General features: G+C 40.9%; 1 protein-coding gene across 20 annotated transcripts in view; it reads left to right on the plus strand.

The window, feature by feature from the left end:
- The window catches only part of LOC127420662 (focal adhesion kinase 1-like), a 103,980-nt gene that overhangs the window by 58,975 nt on the left and 25,083 nt on the right, over positions 1–19,922 (plus strand). For 8 of the 20 annotated variants that reach the window (XM_051663091.1, XM_051663093.1, XM_051663092.1 and 5 more), the window contains 13 exons: positions 1,289–1,368; positions 1,469–1,531; positions 2,451–2,505; positions 7,686–7,826; positions 8,196–8,273; positions 8,493–8,600; positions 11,160–11,277; positions 11,599–11,629; positions 12,096–12,160; positions 14,232–14,321; positions 15,465–15,482; positions 17,181–17,237; positions 19,213–19,236. In XM_051663091.1, the coding sequence (XP_051519051.1) occupies positions 1,289–1,368; positions 1,469–1,531; positions 2,451–2,505; positions 7,686–7,826; positions 8,196–8,273; positions 8,493–8,600; positions 11,160–11,277; positions 11,599–11,629; positions 12,096–12,160; positions 14,232–14,321; positions 15,465–15,482; positions 17,181–17,237; positions 19,213–19,236 (928 nt within the window). The remainder of the gene's footprint in view (positions 1–1,288; positions 1,369–1,468; positions 1,532–2,450; positions 2,506–7,685; positions 7,827–8,195; positions 8,274–8,492; positions 8,601–11,159; positions 11,278–11,598; positions 11,630–12,095; positions 12,161–14,231; positions 14,322–15,464; positions 15,483–17,180; positions 17,238–19,212; positions 19,237–19,922) is intronic. The other 12 variants (XM_051663098.1, XM_051663099.1, XM_051663108.1 and 9 more) reach the window with 5 other exon arrangements.

Genomic DNA, 19,922 nt, shown 5'->3' on the forward strand with positions numbered 1-19,922 from the left:
CTAAACTATCTTCTTTCCTTTTTCCTGCCCAAACCTCCTCTCTCCCTTCCTCCCTTCCTTCCTTCCTTCCATCCTTCCATCCTTCCTTCCTTCTGTCTTTCTTCTTTCCTTCCTTTCTTGCTTCCAAACCTCCTCTCAGCCTTCCTTCCTTCTTTCCTTCTTTCCATCCTTCCTTCCTTCCTTCCTTCCATCCTTCTTTCCTTCCTTCCTTCCTTCCTTCCATCCTTCCTTCCTTCTTTCCTTCCTTCCTTCCTTCCTTCCTTCCTTCCTTCCATCCTTCCTTCCTTCCATCCATCCATCCTTCCTTCTATTCTTCTTTCCTCCCTTCCTTCCTTCCATCCATCCTTCCTTCCTTCCTTCTATTCTTCTTTCCTTTCTTCTTTCCTTCTTTTCAAACCTCCTTTCTTCCTTCTAAACTATCTTTCCCTTTTTCCTGCTCAAACCTCCTTCCTTCTGTCTTTCTTCTTTCCTTCCTTTCTTGCTTCCAAACCTCCTCTCAGCCTTCCTTCCTTCTTTCCTTCCTTCCTTCCTTCTTTCCTTCCTTCCATCCTTCCTTCTTTCCTTTCTTCCTCCCTTCCTTCCATCCATCCATCCATCCTTCCTTCTATTCTTCTTTCCTCTCTCCCTTCCTTCCTTTCATCCATACTTCCTTCCGTCCATCCATCCATCCATCCTTCCTTCCTTCTATTCTTCTTTCCTTTCTTCTTTCCTTCCTTTCAGACCTCCTTTCTTCCTTATAAACTATCTTTCCCTTTTTCCTGCTCAAACCTCCTTCCTTCCTTCCTTCCTTCTGTCTTTCTTCTTTCCTTCCTTTCTTGCTTCCAAATCTCCTCTCAGCCTTCCTACCTTCCTTCCTTCATTCTTTCCAAACATCCTTCTTTCCTGTCTTCCTTTCAAACCTCCTTTCTGCCTTCTAAACTATATTTCCCTTTTTCCTGCCCAAACCCCCTTCATTCCTTCCTTCCTTCTTTCTTTCCTTCTTCCTTTCCTTCTTTTTTTCTACCTTCCAAACCTCCTCTCAGCCATCCTTCCTTCTTTACTTCCCTCCATCCTTCCTTCTTTTCTTCCATCCTTCTTTCCTGTCTTCCTTCCAGACCTTCTGCCTTTCTTCCAAACTTTCTTTCTCCCTTAACATTCTTTCCAAACCTCCTTCCAAGCTTCCTTTAAAACAGAAATCCTCAACTGCTGGAGTCAAATCTTTTGTACTGACTATGATTTACCCCTGACCAAATTTTTCTGGATTGGAAGATCTCAAAAATCGTACTATTGTTGTATTGTTTCTCTACAGGTGAAGAATGACTACATGTTAGAGATCGCAGATAAGGTGGAGCAGGAAATAGCACTAAAGCTGGGCTGTCTTGAGATCAGGTCTGTTCAAACTCCTGTTGAAATATCTGTACCAGCAGAACTCAGAGAGGCTGTAATGAAGGAAGATGTTTGTGTTGATTTGTGTTTTTTTCCTTTTCAGGAGATTCTACAGAGAGATGAGAGGAAACGCTCTGGATAAAAAATCCAACTATGAACTTTTAGAGTAAGTATCTTTTTTGTATTATTTACTCAAAATTCACAAAGATACTTGAAAACATAAAAAATGTGTGTTATCCACTGACAAGACTTTCTGTTGAGACACACACACACACACACACACACACACACACACACACAAGCCACCACCCCCACTTCTCTTGTGCTCCACTTTACACACGTGTGTATATTAGTTCCGGGTCATTCCGTCCAGTTGCCCGTAGACACACAGCAGTGTACTGGCTCCTTAGGGGAGCACCAATCACAAAGCAACCTTCATCTGAGTGACAGCTCCTTAGAAAGCAGCTGTAGGGAAGGAGACACCGCCTGGTTAACATCCTGCCGCATTACACAGTCTGTGAAGGCAACATTTTCAAGTTTTGGTCACAGTGACATTCACATAAAATCATCTTGACACCATCTGACTGAAAGTCTTAGCAAAAATGGTTCAGAAAAGTGAGGATATTTCTGAGAAATGCTGCAAGTGACATTTGTTTTGATTTTGTTATTTAATGCAATGAAATTCAAACATTTTAAGTGTTTAGCAAGTGTCTAAATGCTTTTTTTGGGGCCGTTGAATGTGTCGTTAACCACCATGAAGTAAAGGTTTATTAGGGTGTATTGCTATACTCTATAAACATGGGTGAATTGTTTTGGCGAGGTGCCATGCAGCGTTGGCTGATTTTGAGTGCTGAGCAAAGCTGAACAAATGCGCATTTATATTAAATGATGAAACAGTCATTATTGAATTATATTGGGCTTGAAATCTAAAGTCCTGTTCTAACATTCTGGCAAAGTTATGTTTTAATACATCTTCCTCCTAAAGATACGTTTGTGGTGTCAAAGATGCCTTCATTAACTCCACATCTACACATGACGAAATCATCTCAATGTCTTTAAATTTGCAATAAAATCTGTTTTCACAGGAAAGATGTTGGACTCAGACGGTTCTTCCCCAAAAGTTTATTGGAATCGGTTAAGGTGAGAAGTCTGGATCATTCAAGATCATTCATGTCCACAAACAGTGCAGGACAATTTGGGGTTTGTTCTAATCACTAACCTGAAGGATGAACAATAGTAATAGTGATGCTTGTCTGTGTGTATGTGTGTGTGTGTGTGTGTATGTGTGTGCGCGTGCGTGCGTGTGTGTGTGTGTGTGTGCAGCCGGCATAAGAATTGTTTGGCGACCCCGCTCTTATTGAGACACACTCACACCCCACAGACAGATGCTCTGTTAAAAACTGGGGTTGTCCTTTGACCTTAAGGGTCATCCTTAAACGTGTGTGTGGGCAAGTGGGCGGGGAAGAGGTGTAATTTAACAGCCCCAGATATCTACCCCAGCCTAACCAATGACTATCATGAAATAGTGATTTCATTCAGATCACACTTGTTTTGTTTTTTTAAAGTTAGCGATTTTTTTTCTTTTCTTTTGGAACATGAAAAGGGATATCTGAAATCATTGTAAAAAGTTAACATCTTTTTCCACATTTTGGGAAACATTTTTCGGAGCATATCCAGAACAATATGCATTACCACAAAACACACCAAAAAGCCAAAAATCTGAGAAGTGGTATATTTTGAAAAATAATACAAATTGGTTTGAACTTTACGTGTCAGCATTTAGTAGAAGCTCTAAAAAAATACGAATTACTCACCAAATTTGTTTAATAAACAATTTATCTCATTACAGAAACACAACAACCAAATTCAATCCTTTTTATTTTTGTATTTTTAATTTTTTTCAGAGTGCCAACTATTAATAATTATTTGGGGGGGGATTTTTCCCCTTTTTCTCCCAATGTGGAATGCCTAATTCCCAATGCACTCTAAGTCCTCGTGGTGCCGTAGTGGTCCGGGTGGTGGAGGACAAATCTCAGTTGCCTCCGCGTCTGAGATCGTCAGTCCACACATCTTATCATGTGGCTTGTTGAGTGCGTTGCCATGGAGACATAGTGCGTGTGGAGGCTTCACGCCATCCACTGTGGCAACCATGCTCAACTCACCACATTATAGTGACCATGAGGAGGTTACCCCATGTGACTCTACTCTCCCTAGCAACTGGGCCAATTTGGTTGATTCGGAGACCTGGCTGGAGTCACTCAGCACACCCTGGGATTCGAACTAGTGAGCTAGTGAACTCCAGGGGTGGTACCCAGCTATTTTCCAACAGAGGATGTTCCCAAATGTCCTCAAAGGGAGATTTTGTCAGATTTACTATGTAAAGGAGAAGCCATACATCAACACTGTCCAGAAGCGCTGCCGACTTCTCTGGGCTCAGTCTCATCTGAGATGAAAAGTAGAACAGTGGAACCATGTTTTTTGGTCTGAAGAGTCCACATTTCCAAAATGTTTTGAAAAACAAAGCCGTCGTTTTATCCGGGCCAAAGAGGAAATGGACCATCCAAGCTGTTATCAGTGTCAGGTCCAAAATCCAGTGTCTGTATGGGCCAGGGGTGTGTCAGTGCCCATGGCATGGGTAACCCGCACATCTGTGAGAACACCATGAATGCAGACAGATATGTACAAATTTCGGAGCAACATATACTGCCATCCAGCACCGTCTTTTCCAGGGACATCCCTACATTTTCCAGCAGGACAACTTCAAACCAGATACTGCCCAGATTACAGGTGCATGGCTGTGTAAGCATAGAGTGCGGGTGTTGGATTGGCCTGCCTGCAGTCCTGACCATCTCCAATTGAGGATGTGTGGTGCATTATGAAGCACACCATATGGCAACGAAGACCCCGTACAATTATGCAGCTGAAGACCTACATAATGGATGAATGGGAGAAAATTCCACTTTCTAAACTTAACAAACTTGTGTCTTTAGTGCCCAAATGCTTAATAAGTATTATTAGAAGAAATGGTGGTGTTTCACAGTGGTAAACACTCGACTGTCTCAACTTTTTTGGAGCGTGTTGCAATCATCTGATTTGAAATGACTGTACATTTTCAAAAAACAATGAAATTCACAAGGTTAAACATCATATAATGTGTAGTTGTAGTGCTTTAAATTATTTATTTATTTATTTATTTCATATTAACTCACTTTTGGGGAGAAATATGTCTCTAAACTATAGCCAAGTACTTACACACACACACACACACATTTTCTCTATTTACCCCCGAGATCATCAGATGTTCATTTAGGCAGATTATATCTGTTAATCTGTGCGATTCCTAAAAAGGTTGTTTTAAAGAATTTATCCCGATGAAGAGCATTCCCGCTTCTATTTATAGAGCACAGCTCATATGATTGAGTTAAAATGGGGTTCAATTATCAGCACGGCCATCTGTCACACTGACCGCAGCACTGGACGCTGACATCAGTCAAATTCAGACGTGACTGAGTAGAACGACTGCGCGAATGTGACGTTTTTAATAGTCTGCGTTGTTTCCTTTCAGAGCAGAGAGGACTCTTAAAGGAACAGTGCACCCAAAAATGAAATTTATGAAATCATTTACTCACTCATTACTATGATTTGTTTTTTGGGGGGGTACTTTGTGATACTTCAAGGATCATGTAATAAAGAGCATTGAATGATCATTTGACGATTTTGAGGGGCTCAGTTTTCAGGCTTTATGTAAAGACAACCCGCATTCCACCCTGTGTTTGGTCCGTCAGACCATTCCCATTATTCCTCCACAGATGTAAGGCCAGATACTGGGTGGGACATCCAGTCAGGAAGGGTTGACCGGCCATCTGAAGTGACCAGTCACATGTTCCAGCGTATCTGATATGATCTGTGTGTATTTGTGCCTGGAATACTGTAAACTCACCCATAAAGCCAGATTACAGACAGATATCCCTGAAATGTGCTACTGGAAAGATCTAATGTGCTGCTGGATCTGCATATGTAAAGTCATTTCTGCATGTGTCGACTTGAGAGATTCAGTTTGAGTGTTGTTGAGAAGAGTGAGAGATCATTGTGTGTCTTATGTGACTGACAGCTCAATAAGATGAAAGTTATGAAACTGTTGGCACTTAATACTGGTTTGATTATGAGTATTTCTGTCCTGTCATATGAAAGTGGTCTTGCATAAAACGAAAAAGGAAAAGCATCACTATTGCTTATTTTGAGGGGCTGTTTAGAACTAATGTGTTCTTGCGCTATAAAAGCTAAACAAAGCGCACCAGATAGAACAGAACACAAGTTCTTTTTAACTTGATGCAGGTTAAAAAACATGGCGATCCTGCACTAGACGCAACACAACAGTCCGTCACTGATGATATTTAATAATTGAAAAACAGCATTTAAGGGTGCAAATAATGGCCCCTTATGTTTAGGACCAGTAAGCAACCATGCTGAACATCCTAGCAACCACTTAAACACCCTAGCAACCACCCAGTACACCCTAGTAACCACCCAGAACACCATAGCAACCTCCCAGAACACACTAGTAACCACCCCGAACACCTTAGCAACCACCTAGAATACCCTAGCAACCAGCCAGAACACACCAGCAACCACTTAAACACCCTAGCAACCACCCAGTACACCCTAGTAACCACCCAGTACACCATAGCAACCACCAAGAACACAATAGGAAACACCCAGAACACCCTAGCAACCACCTAGAACACCCTAGCAACCACCTTGAACACACCACCAACCACCTAAACACCATAGCTATGACCCAGAACACACTAGCAACCACCCAGAACACATTGGCAACCATCTAAACACCCTAGAAACCACCCAGAACACACAGGCAACCACCTAAACACCCTAGCAACCACTCACAACACAATAGCAATCTCACAAAACACCCTAGCGACCACCCAGAACACACTAGCAACCACCTGGAACACACAGGCAACCACCTAAACACCCTAGCAACCACCCAAAACACACAGGCAACCACCTTAACACCCTAGCAGCCACTCACAACACAATAGCAACCTCCCAAAATACCCTAGCAACCACCTAGAACACTTAAGCAACCACCCAAAACACTTAAGCAACCATCTAATCACCCTAGCAACCACCCAGGACACACTAGCAACCACCCAGAACACATTGGCAACCATCTAATCACCCTAGAAACCACCCAGAACACACAGGCAACCACCTAAACACCCTAGCAACCACTCACAACACAATAGCAACCTCACAAAACACCCTAGCAACCACCCAGAACACCCTAGCAACCACCCAGAACACACAGCCAACCACCTTAACACCCTAGCAGCCACTCACAACACAATAGCAACCTCCCAAAATACCCTAGCAACCACCTAGAACACTTAAGCAACCACCCAAAACACTTAAGCAACCACCTAATCACCCTAGCAACCACCCAGGACACACTAGCAACCACCCAGAACACATTGGCAACCATCTAATCACCCTAGAAACCACCCAGAACACACAGGCAACCACCTAAACACCCTAGCAACCACTCACAACACAATAGCAACCTCACAAAACACCCTAGCAACCACCCAGAACACCCTAGCAACCACCCAGAACACACAGCCAACCACCTTAACACCCTAGCAACCACTCACAACACAATAGCAACTTCCCAAAACACCCTAGCAACAACCTAGAACACTTAAGCAACCACCCAAAACACTTTAGCAATCACCTAATCACCCTAGCAACCACCCAGGACACACTAGCAACCTCCTAGTACACCCTAGCAACCACCCAGAACACTTAAGCAACCACCTAAACACCCTAGCTACCACGCAGAACACCCTAGCAACCACTCACAACACCATAGCAACCACCCAAAAAACCCTAGCAACCACCCAGAACACACAGCCAACCACCTTAACACCCTAGCAACAACTCACAACACAATAGCAACTTCCCAAAACACCCTAGCAACAACCTAGAACACTTAAGCAACCACCCAAAACACTTTAGCAACCACCTAATCACCCTAGCAACCACCCAGGACACACTAGCAACCTCCTAGTACACCCTAGCAACCACCCAGAACACTTAAGCAACCACCTAAACACCCTAGCTACCACGCAGAACACCCTAGCAACCACTCACAACACCATAGCAACCACCCAAAAAACTCTTGCAAGTTATTTGAAATAATTTTAAAGTTTAAAAATTTTGTATTGGATGAGTGTTTCACTGATTCAGTTTGTGAGATGTACAGTAACACTGCTTGCTCTCTCTCTTTCTTTGTGTTTCAGGCCAAAACTCTAAGGAAACAGATCCAACAAACATTTAAACAGTTTGCCAACCTGAACGACGAGCAAAGCATACTGAAGTTTTTTGAAATCCTGGCACCCGTATACAGATTCGACAAAGAGTACTTTCGATGTGCTCTTGGGGTACGTCAGTTCCTTTCTGCAAAGGGCCCGACTGCAATGACCAGCCTACTGGTCCCCTCTATTGGCCACTGGAGGAATTACATTTACTGATGTATAACATTTAACTAAAAATGAACATTCTGGCATCATTTACTCTCACCGTCATGCTGATCCAACCATATGACTTTACTGCCTAGCATACTGCCTAGTCCTAATCCTTTTATTTTTCCCACAGAAGAAAGAAAGTCATACGGGTTTGGAACAATATGAGGGTGAATAAATGATGACAGAATTTTCATTTTAGGGTGAACTATTCCTTTAAATAAATCCTAAAGTTGGTTATGAAATTCTGTCATTGACCCCTGCTCTCTGTGCATCTTTGTCTCTTAGTCGAGTTGGGTGATATCAGTAGATCTTGCTATTGGACCAGAGGAGGGAATCAGCTACCTGACAGACAAGGGCTCAACGGTGAGATATATTAACATTTAAGCACTCTCGCTCTGTTGACTACCTATTGAGCTGCCATGCTGTCCACTGCCTACACAGGCAGCTGACTTCTAAGGCAGCATCCTAACCGCAATGGAACCAAATAGTGCTCGCACGTGATGTGCACTGGAGACTTGACTCACAGTTGATTTCAAAAAGAGAAATGTGAATCATTACCTGTGTATCCATCCTCTCTTTCAGCCGACACACCTGGCTAACTTCACACAGGTGCAGAGTATCCAATACTCATGTGTGGAGGAGAAAGACAGGAAGGGTGTGTTACAGCTGGACGTGGCAGGAGCTGCTGAGGTAAACAACACTGTCTTTCCTGATTCAAGTTGATAGGAACAGTGCTTGTATTTATGGAAAATATCTGCCTGAGCCCGTTACGAACATGGTCACTGAGTGAACTGACTTGCCTTAAAGGGACTTTGCTGTAGACCCAATGAGAAGCTGATGCAGAAATTCTTTGAATTCTGTGTTTTTTTTTTTTTTTCTGTTGACGTGTGATGGGGTTTTGGCTCAATAGCAAGTCAAATCCATTTGAAGATACTTTTGGAAGTGTTTAATTTGTGAGTTGACTCAGCAGGGTGATAATACACCTCAGTCCTGTTCTTACGGCACGGTCACACATTCCCTCTCATGGCGAAATACAGTCATTTCAATAGGAGCCCGCGCGATCGTGAATTTTGCACGATTGATATACGGTGGCAAAGAATTTGCTCGTGCTGATTTCACCTCAAGTTCAAGTTTGGTAGACTTTGACAGGCGAAATCGCCACGTTAACCAATAAGTAGTTGCTTCGTTTGGCGGTGACCTCTGTGTGGGCGGTGCTTCATAAACAGCTACACTGAATATTCACTATGTACAAGGATATAATTTTAACGGTGAGTTTCTTTTTAACTTAAGTCTCACTGAGTTTAAAGTGCAGCATTAAAAAAGGCTGCTTGACCATTTAATTTTTTGGGTTTGACGCGCTCAACGTCCACCCACGCCATCTAGAATTTCGCCATGAGAAGGTATATGTGATCACTCCTTTAGCGTGCTATCATTTCAGTCCGCTACTGTTATTATGGTAATTGGTTTCCCTGTCTGTCTTTCTTTCTGTCTTTTTGTCCTCTCCTCTCTCTTTCTTTAGAACTATACTAGATATTACAGTTTAATTTTCTGTTAATGCATGATTTTCTGTAAAGCTGCTTTGAAACAATGTGTGTTGTGAAAAGCGCTATACAAATACAAATGACTTGACTACTTCTACCATAGATCTTTACTCCTCATCTTGTGATCTTAATGTGGGTCTTGATGTTTATATGATTAGTTACTTTTAAAGGTGTTGTGATGAGACTTCCACCAGTGTGTGGGTGTGTCTTAAAGCATTTGGAGGCGTGTCTTTAGCTGGGTGTGGGGGTGCGTCTGTGAGCATTTGGAGGCATGTCTTCAGCAGTGTGTGGGTGTGTCTTAAAGCATTTGGAGGCGTGTCTTTAGCAGTGTGTGGGTGTTTTTGAAAGCATTTGAAGGTGTGTCTTCAGCAGTGTGTGGGTGTGTCTTAAAGCATTTGGAGGCGTGTCTTTAGCTGTGTGTGGGGGTGTGTCTGTGAGCATTTGGAGAAGTGTCTTCAGCAGTGTGTGGGTGTGTCTTAAGCATTTGGAGGCGTGTCTTTAGCTGTGTGTGGGGGTGCGTCTGTGAGCATTTGGAGGCATGTCTTCAGCAGTGTGTGGGTGTGTCTGAAAGCATTTGGAGGCGTGTCTTTAGCTGTGTGTGGGGGTGTGTCTGTGAGCATTTGGAGATGTGTCTTCAGCAGTGTGTGGGTGTGTCTTAAGCATTTGGAGGCGTGTCTTTAGCTGTGTGTGGGGGTGTGTCTGTGAGCATTTGGAGGCATGTCTTCAGCAGTGTGTGGGTGTGTCTGAAAGCATTTGGAGGTTTGTCTTGAGCAGTGTGTAGTTGTGTCAGATTACTTTGTGGGTGTGTCATCAGCTGTGTATGGGTGTGTCAGAGTTTGGGGTGTATCTTAACAGTTTGTGGGTGTGTCAAAAAACATTGGAAGCATTTCTTCCACAGTTTGTGTGGGTGTGTCAGAGAACTTCGAGGCCTGTCTTCAGTAATGTGTGGGTGTGCCAGAGTACTTTGGGCAGGTGTCTACAGCACTTTATGTGTGTGTCTGAAAACACTGCGTGCATGTCTTCGACAATGTATGGGTGTGCCCCTCACAGTGTTATGCGGCATGTCTTCAGTAGTGTGTGGGTGTGTCAGAGTACTTTGGTGTGGGGGTGTTGTCAGCTGTGTGTTGGAGTGTCAGAGTACTTTGGCGTTTGGTCTCAACAGTTTATGGGTGTGTCTAAAAACATTGGGAGCATATCTTCCACATTGTGTGTGGGTGTTATCAGAGAATTTGGAGGTATGTCTTCAGTAATGTGTGGGTCTGTCGGAGTACTTTGAGCAGGTGTGTGCAGCAGTTTGTGGGTGTGTCTGAAAACATTTGGAGGCATGTCTTCAGCTGTGTGTGGGTATGCCCCACACAGTGTTATGGGGTGTGTCTTTAGCAGTGTGTAGGTGTGTCTGAAAGCATTCGGAGTCATGTCTGTAGCCATGTGTGTCTGTAGTTGGTCAGTGCAGCCGGTTGCAATTACAGTTGTAGCTTCACGTCAGGATGTATCTTGTATTTAGGGATGCTCTGATCAGGATTTTTACAGCCGATCACCGATCTTCTTGTCACCTGATTGGCCGATACCGATCCCAATCATTTCACCTTTTATCATGATCTCTGTCATAATCTCTGTCACCAGTGGCCTATCGATCGGAGCATCCCTACTGGTGTAGTTTATAATGTCTCATTGTTAATCGCTCTTTGTTTTTCTTTTTTGCCCACAGCCTCTCACGATCAGCACACCGTTGTTCTCCACCGCTGAGAACATGGCTGACCTCATCGATGGCTATTGTCGACTGCTCAATGCCGTCACCCAGTCCTTCATCATCAGACCTCAGAAAGGTGTGCCTTCCTCACATTGGCACATTATGGGATGCTTTTAGTATGACTGGGAAAAGGCAGTAAACTACAGAATTTCCATTAATGGAATAAATTGTGTAGAAAATCTTGTACGAAATGACCCAGCTGTCTTTTGCAATACACTTGAGACACAAATAGAAAGCTAATTATTTAAAATACCCCCGTTGGTCTGCTTTTATTGTAGTGTATGCTTGTAGTGAAATATTAAAGTAATGCTTTGAGTTTTGCATTAGCTTGAGTCTGGTGGATCATGTTCTTCCATTTGATTTCAAATGTGATGTTATGTCTTTTTCTGTCCAACAGAGGGGGAGAGAGCTCTACCATCCATTCCAAAGTAAGTCGTACGTTTACTTTACTTACGATTTATTGAACACCTCTCCTCAATAAATGTCAGACAGAACATTCATTAACTACAGGTTTAATCTCCTCTAAAGGGAGTGGTAAAATAAAATATTAGGGGTTTAAACAAGCATTTCTGAGCATTTTTAAAACAATGTTTATTGCTTGAGACGTACATGAACAGATTCAGGCCTGAGAATTGCCTATAGAAATTCCTTTAAACAATTTGACTCCATGAGAGTCATTATATAATTCGCACACTGATCTCAGTGGGTCAGAATTGTAACTTAAGTCCTCAACGTTTGCTGAATAATCGCCATTCCTTCCGAACAACAAAAACTCTTGTTTGTTTTGTTTTTTTTCATGTAGGAAATGTTTTCACGTTGTGGATGTGTCTTATGTTAAGTAAAAAAATATATATAATTATCTTTTTATTTGTAAGTGAAATTGTTCCTCCACAGACTTGCCAACAATGAGAAACGCCTTGAGGGAATTCGAGCAGGAGTTCGTGCCATTTCTGTGTCAGGTAAGACACCAGATGAGAAGTAGTAGATACAACAGTGTCGATCCATGTATTACAGTCAAAATAAAATCGAAATGGACCCAGTTTACTTTCCTAATGAACATTCTGGATTTTACTGTGCGCCATATCTGTGCACATTTTTCCAAAGGAAAAATAAATGTTTGTCTTTATAATCTTTCATCAAAATGTAATAACTTGCTCCGCCTCTTAAACAACTTTTCTTAACGGCTGACTTTGCCTAGGTCACATGGGTAGGGAAAAACAATATTAAGTAATAATATCATAACTCAGTTTTCAAATCTCGATGGACTAAATCAAGTCCCAAATTTCATTATTTGCTTCAGAATATATATATATATATATGTAGCGCAGAGGTGGGTGGGGTCAGGCCGGAATGCCCGGACCCCAATCAACCTGATGAGGTGAGCGAGGAATAAAGGCGACCGGAGACGGCAGTTCGAGAGAGAGAGCGAGCTACAGGCAGCTGTCATGCATGTTTGTTTGTCATTTGGCTTTTGCTTTAAATTCACTATTAAATTATGAGTTAATAATAATAATTAATAATTGTATTTATTTATCACATGTTATACATTTGCACATATACAGTGAAATTCTTTTTTTCCCCACATATCCCAGCTAAGCTGGGGTCAGAGTGCAGGGTCAGCCATGATATGGTGCCCCTGGAGCAGATTGGGTCAAGGGCCTTGCTCAAGGGCCCAACAGTGGCATCTTGGCAGTGCTGGGGATTGAACCCCTGACCTTCTGATCAGTAACCCAGAGCCTTAACCGCTGAGCCACCACTGCCCCCACTGAGTTACACCTTCAAGCCGGTTCTCGCCTCCTCCTTTACCTTTTAACCCCTTTACATTGGTGCCGAAACCCGGGAATTGGTTTAAAGACTGCACGCCCCATGGAGTCCTTCCCGCTGACCGACATCATCAAGTCCCTCGCCCCATCAGGCTGACTGGGGTCCGGGCTTGCGTCATTCCGGCCCAGCCCCGCCCTCCTCTATGCTACAATATATGTTCAGTGAAATACGTCAAGTTAAATGTGTTGCAAATCTGTTTCGTTTCATCTCTATAAGATGTCCTAGGCATTTGATAACTTCAAGATTGTTTTACATATACTTGTACATATAAAGAGGATCATCACTCTTTGAGATGTTTGGAATCTCTAACTCAGCTCATGAATGTTTCTGGCTGTTTTGTAGGTCAGATCTCAAGATGAGCTCAGTTGTTACTGAAGTTTATAACTTTAATGGTGGGCTGTTTACCTTTGAGATTTTCAGCATAATCTATTAACGTCACTTGAAGAGGTCAGACGTGCAGTACCTGAGAGAGCACAGCTGTGTAACACACACACACACACACACACACACACACACCCTAAATCAGCTCAATTACAAGAACATACTGTCATCAGGGATGACAAGTCAAAAAGAAAATATTTTTGATTAAATTCAGCATTACTGATGGGGTACGCTACTTTTAAAAGTAATGTGTTACATTATTGCATTACTCAAAAAAAAAAGTTAATTACATTTCTAAACAAATGAGTTGTTGTTTTTAATAGAAATTATACTATGTTTTTTTTTTCATGGATGTGTATGTACCATTAACACAGTCAGCAATCAAATACTGTCGTTAGTAAATGATTAATACTCATTAATTAATGATTAATTAATACAATTTATAATCATTAATACTGCTACTGTATATTAAACATCGTACTGCTGTCAGTGTAGATAATTTTGTCTTACTGTGTCGATTTGGATTGCGCAGTGGAGAGGTTTTCAGTCGTTTTTGTCATAAATAAACTAATTAAATAGGAAACTAACTTGTGTAAAAAAGTAAGTTAGGTGTCATGGTGTAACTCGATACTTCTGAAAAATATCTTTACAGTGAAATTTGTGAAAGTAAAGTCCAAGCATCACAGATTGTATTTGGTTTGCCATTCATGAATCAAGCTGAAATGTTTTGCCACTGGACTGTAAGATAAATATGTTTGTTCCATTTCTCTTGCCATATTTTCTTGCTTTTCTTTCTTTCTCTCCATCTGTCATTCTTCGCTGAAGACTCAGTGGTTCAGACGCCCGCAAAAACTACTAAAGCTTGTCGCTTTCTCCTTCCGTTTGTCCTCTGTTCACATGAGTCTCCTCCTAAGGGTACATGTTGTTTCCCATGTATTTGTGTGTGTGAATCCTAACACACTAGCTCTTACCTGCTCTATATTTTTTCTGCACGAAATTCTGCACAAAGTGACAAAAGCGCAGCCAAACAGAACACGTGGAGCTGGATTTTTAACCAATGAGATGTCACTGTGGGCGGAGCTATGATTATTACAACAAAAAAGAAATAATAATTTTTTTTAAATTATAATTTTAATTAATCAACATATAATTTTATAAGGAAATTAAGCATATTTTTGGACTATTATTAACCTGGCCCAATTCCTGTTACTCTAATGCAGAAAAATCTGATTTTGTATTAAAATCAACATTTAATTAAGTTGTACTTTGCAGATGAATTTACTATTTAAATATGATATAATTATTATTTTGCATTACTGTACTGAGAATTGTGTAATATTAAGTAAAAATAAATAGACTTTATTTTCTTTAGGTGACAAAATTAATTATATATAAATTATAATTAATATATTAATATATAAAAAAATATATAGTTTAATTATAATTTAATGAATATTTAATTATTAATAATTGTATTATTATAATTATAAATAATGACTATCAATTAATTATATAATATACATGTATATTATAATTAAAAATGTATATAGTTATTATAATTCTAATATAATTATTATAATATTATAATAATAATTATTAAAATGATAAATTATTTAATTACATTTTGTTTAGATTTCGTGATGAAATATGACATTTCTTGACCATTTATTTGCTGATTATGCTTAAATATAGATAAAAAGTTAAAATACCTGCCCCCAGTAATATTCAAAGAGTTTTCCTTTTGCAAACGCAGTAATTTAGTCCAGTTTTAGAACAACACAGGCTGATTGGTGTCCACGTCCACATTGAATCTGATCCCACACATTCCTGCTGCGCATCTAACCCAATATAACCCACACTAATGACTCCCAGCCTCAAAACACAGCATGAACAAAACACATTCACTTCACAAACTGTGAGGAGGACGAAAACCATTTTAACCGTTTCAGATTCATGTTGAATTTACCTGTTGAAGTAACCACTTCATCTCCTCCTGTCTCAAAACCTTCAAACTCTCTCATTCTCTCCTCTCTTTGCATGCTCTCTTGGGACCTGCAGAAGATCTAAGTGGCGATGGTAATGTGTGACTAATAATAATGACTTATAATCTTCACTTTATATCTTTCCTGTGATCTATAACTAACTTTCTCCTGTGTTGTGGTGTGTATGTTTGAGAGCTGTTTGGATAGACAGTCTTGTGCTAGCCTTGTGTAGATTGTAGTTGTATGTAGATTTAAGTTTTTATTGTTTCCACTTAGCTGGGAGTGCATTCTGTCTCTTTTCTTTCTGCATTCATTAAAGGCACAATAGAGTGCAACAGTCTGCTTCTGGAAGTAAAAATCACATTCATTTTCTCCATAGACGAATCGATTTTAAACAATAACTTATAAACCTTTAAAGACAGACCTACCGTGAGCGCCAAGGCTGTTAATCAGTGGTATATGCTTCTGTTGAAGCCATCAGTCCACGTTATTTGAACTTCATTCAAAAAACAAACAAACAAAAAACGGGGGCCTGGGTAGCTCAGCGAGTGTTGACGCTGACTATCACCCCTGGAGTCGTGAGTTTGAATCCAGGGCATGCTGAGTGACTCCAGCCAGGTCTCCTAAGCAACCAAATTGACCCGGTTGCTAGGGAGGGTAGAGTCACATGGGGTAACCTCCTCGTGGTCGCTATAATGTGGTTCTTGCTCTCGGTGGGGCGTGTGGTGAGTAATGCATGGATGCTGGAGAATAGCGTGAAGCCTCCACATGCACTAGGTCTCCACGGTAACATGCTCAACAAGCCACGTGATAAGATGCGCGGATTGACGGTCTCAGACGTGGAGGCAACTGAGATTCGTCCTCCGACACCCGGATTGAGGCGAGTCACTACACCACCACGAGGACTTAGAGCGCATTGGGAATTGGGCATGCCAAATTGAGGAGAAAATCAACAACAACAAAAAAAACATGTTTAATAATGGAATTTGTGGTGAAGAACTACACTACCCATAATCCTGTAGAGAGATCCACCAATCAGAGAATCACAGCCGACAGAGTGCGCCAAAAAAGCTCTGCAGTGACCGCCCACTCCCATAATGCACTATGAATGATGCAATCAAGTCACTCTCCCTACATTCTCAAACTACTTTATTTGCATATATATGAATATTTTGCAATATGCTTTAAATATATTGATTCTGTGTTTATAATCAACAGCTTTAAATGAATAGCTTCATATTTTTCCATTGTTTTTATTCGATTACGTCATTCGCAATGCTTCATGGGATTGTAGTTCATACGCTCATTAAAGACGCTAAGTGCACAGTCTTGTGTCTGTGTCTTGTTGTCTGATTTTTTAAATGCTTTTTTGCTTGAAATTAAAGTTTGTAATGTTGTGATTCATGGCTTATAACTCATTTATGAGTTGGACTAAATCTGCTTTGCAGAAGACGAAGGAGTCACTTCCTTCCTTGTCTCTCTTGAGCACAGCCACACAACTGCTCTCTGATTGGCCAGTTAGATTGACAGCAGAGTTCTCTGATTGGCTGGTTAAACAGATACACAGAGTTGCGCAGAATGAGTTCAGAGAGTTTAAAAGAGAGAAGTGCACTTGAGTTTGTGTGTATTTGTCTTCATAGAGGAGTTACGTAGCTGATTCAGTTGCTTATTTTCGTCTCTAGTTTCTGTAGTGGAAGGTTACATGTGTTTAGTGTGTGTGTAGTGGCCGAGTGGGCGTTATTTGGCCTGCATGTGTGTAAAACTGACCACTGCCTGCTTATCTACCCTGCAGAAACAGACGACTACGCTGAAATCATAGATGAAGAAGACACCTACACCATGCCCTCCAGTAAGTACCCTTGACTCATGCTGTATATGAAGTGTGGGCGACTGCCGTCTGCACGGGTTCCAGATGTTGCCATCCAGATTCAAAAGCTTTCTGAGCCAAATCCTGACCTATTTTTTCCCTGTCTAGCTTGTTAAGTTTGTTGATGTGGCGGTAAATGAAATTTAAAGGATCCAGCTCTGAGATTCCGGAATATTCTCTTTGAAAGCACGCTCACATACTGCAGTTTCTATCGAAGTTTGGACATTTGGGATTGTTTGAAATTAAAACAGATCACATTTGGACATAGTTCAGATTCTTTAGAACGAAAAGTGTGTTTAAGGACATCTTCAAAGATGCAAATTATGCATAAAGAGTAGTAAATAATGTCTTTGATTTTTTTTTTTTTATGTATAAATGCTAAAAGCTTCATAATAAGGGTAGGTTTGGGTTGGTCTGTAGGAAGTTTAATTAGCTAGGGTAAAAAGCAATCTCTGTATGTCCTCATTTTGCTTGATAAGCGTGTGTGTGTGAGTCACTGTCTTCTTACACTAAGTCTCACGAGTGTGTGACTTGCATATAGTCTGTACACTCATTCTGAACACAGACTGTATATGTGGGTTATGATTGTGTCTTTTTAAAGGGATAGTTGAACATTTGAATTAAAATTCTGGCATCATTTACTCACCGTCATGCCGTTCCAAATCTGTATGAATTTCTTCCTTCCGTGCAACACAAAAAGAGATGTTTCGAAGAATGTTCACGCTGCTATTTTACATATAATGCAAGCTCCAAAAAGGACATAAAACACCATAAATGCACCCTAAAAGTAGTGAATGTGACTATATTCCAAGTGTTTAGAAGTCATACGGAAGCTTTGTGTTTGAAATCGACAGTGTTTTCATTCAATCTTTCCCTCTAATGAGCTGTTAACGGCTGCAGATGGTTTATTGAGTCTGCAAATTGCCATATGAAACTGATTCAGACTGTGGTGTGATTGCTCTGTAAATGCGGTTCATTTGAACAAGTGTGAACGCTGCCATCCGAACCTTGGTGCGCACCAAACAAGCGGACCGAGACCCCCTGAATAGTGGGTCTCGGTCTGCTTCCAAACGAACTCTGGTGCGGTTCGACTGATATATGAACGCAGCATGGACCAAAGACGTCTAAACGAACCAATAACAGGATGTGATGTCATAAGATGCGACCCTAAAAATCATGTGATTTGATAACGTAGAGCGGTAAGAGCGGTGTATGCAAAACAAAATGAGCAGAGGGCAAAAATGGAGCAATGAGGAGGTAAAGTTACTTATTAACATTTGGTCCGACAAGCATATTTCCAGCGTACTGGAAAAAACGCACAAAAATGCGCAAGTGTTCAAAATGTTCAGTGATAGGTTAAGGGAAAGTGGGTGCAACGAGCGCATTTAGCCCAGCACCCAGCATTCGGCTAGTTCCGTCACAAAACATACTTCATAAAAGCTGTCCAATCAGGTTGTGACCTTATCCTGATGCCTTTTGTTTTGTATCGTTAGATTCGGTGTTAAAAATGCCAGTGTGAACGCTAAGCGAACCAGGACTAAATGTATCATTTTCTTTTTTGGTCCGGACCAAGAGAACCAAGAGAACCGAACTACAAGTGTGAACACACCCTAACTTTTCATGAACATATGGTGGATGTCGAGATCGTCAGTGAATAACGATTCAAATTTCAATCTGTTATTCACACAAAGCTATCGTATGGCTCCATATGACTTGTGATATAGGGCATAACTAGTTTGAACGACTTTCGTGATACTTTTATGGTGTCTTAATTTTATGGTTAAACTATTCCTTTATTATTCTGAATACATGCAAATGTTTGACACTTAACAGTCCATTTCTGAGTCTTTCACATGTCCAGCTGTCCACTCCTCACCCTTCTGTTTCTGTCTTTCATTCTGGGCTGATCTGATCTGATCTAAACGCCAAATCTCTCACTTTTCTCTTTAACAACCAGCTCAATGCTATGGATTAGACTCAGGTAACGGCATCCCTCTGTTTTTCTATTGCCTCTCACTTTCTCTTGTTCTTTTCGATTTCTTCCTCTCATTCTTTCTTTCTCTCATTGTTTGATTTGTGCTGTGTGCTTGTGGTTTGTTTTAATCAGCAGGTTTCTCAACATTTCATTGGCTGATGCGGGTTTTCATAGCGGTCAGTTTGAAGTGCGTTAACCAGTTGAATCGAATTGTGAACATTCTCACGGCTAAGCATCTCGACCCATAATTCTCATTATCGAAATTTAAAAAAAAATCCTTTTAAAGAGCTGATAGCCTGCAGAAGTCATTGATATGTAGCGCTGAGAAGCCAATCAACAGAATTTTATTAAGTATTTATTCTTTTGTATTAATGGTGCATACTTTTTTTTTAAGCATTTACTTTTTTTTGTATTGTATCTTGATTGCTACACAAGATCATGTAGAATTAATTGTAGACGTCTTAGGTTTCTAAACTACAGCTGACAACTTTCAGAAGATTTGATAAAGCGTTGTCCTCTGCATTCAGGAAATGTTGTGATAAGTTTGTTTATTTCAGTCACAGCTGCTCATGTTTGTGCATGTCGTTCTCCTGCGGTTTGAGTAGCTGTTCTAACCGTAAATATGGTCAGACCTAGAACTTGAGGATAAAGACTTTTCTAGGTTGATGCTTGTGGTTTGTAGATTTATTTGA

The sequence above is a fragment of the Myxocyprinus asiaticus genome, chromosome 30, assembly GCF_019703515.2.
Source record: "Myxocyprinus asiaticus isolate MX2 ecotype Aquarium Trade chromosome 30, UBuf_Myxa_2, whole genome shotgun sequence".
Classification (NCBI taxonomy): domain Eukaryota; kingdom Metazoa; phylum Chordata; class Actinopteri; order Cypriniformes; family Catostomidae; genus Myxocyprinus; species Myxocyprinus asiaticus.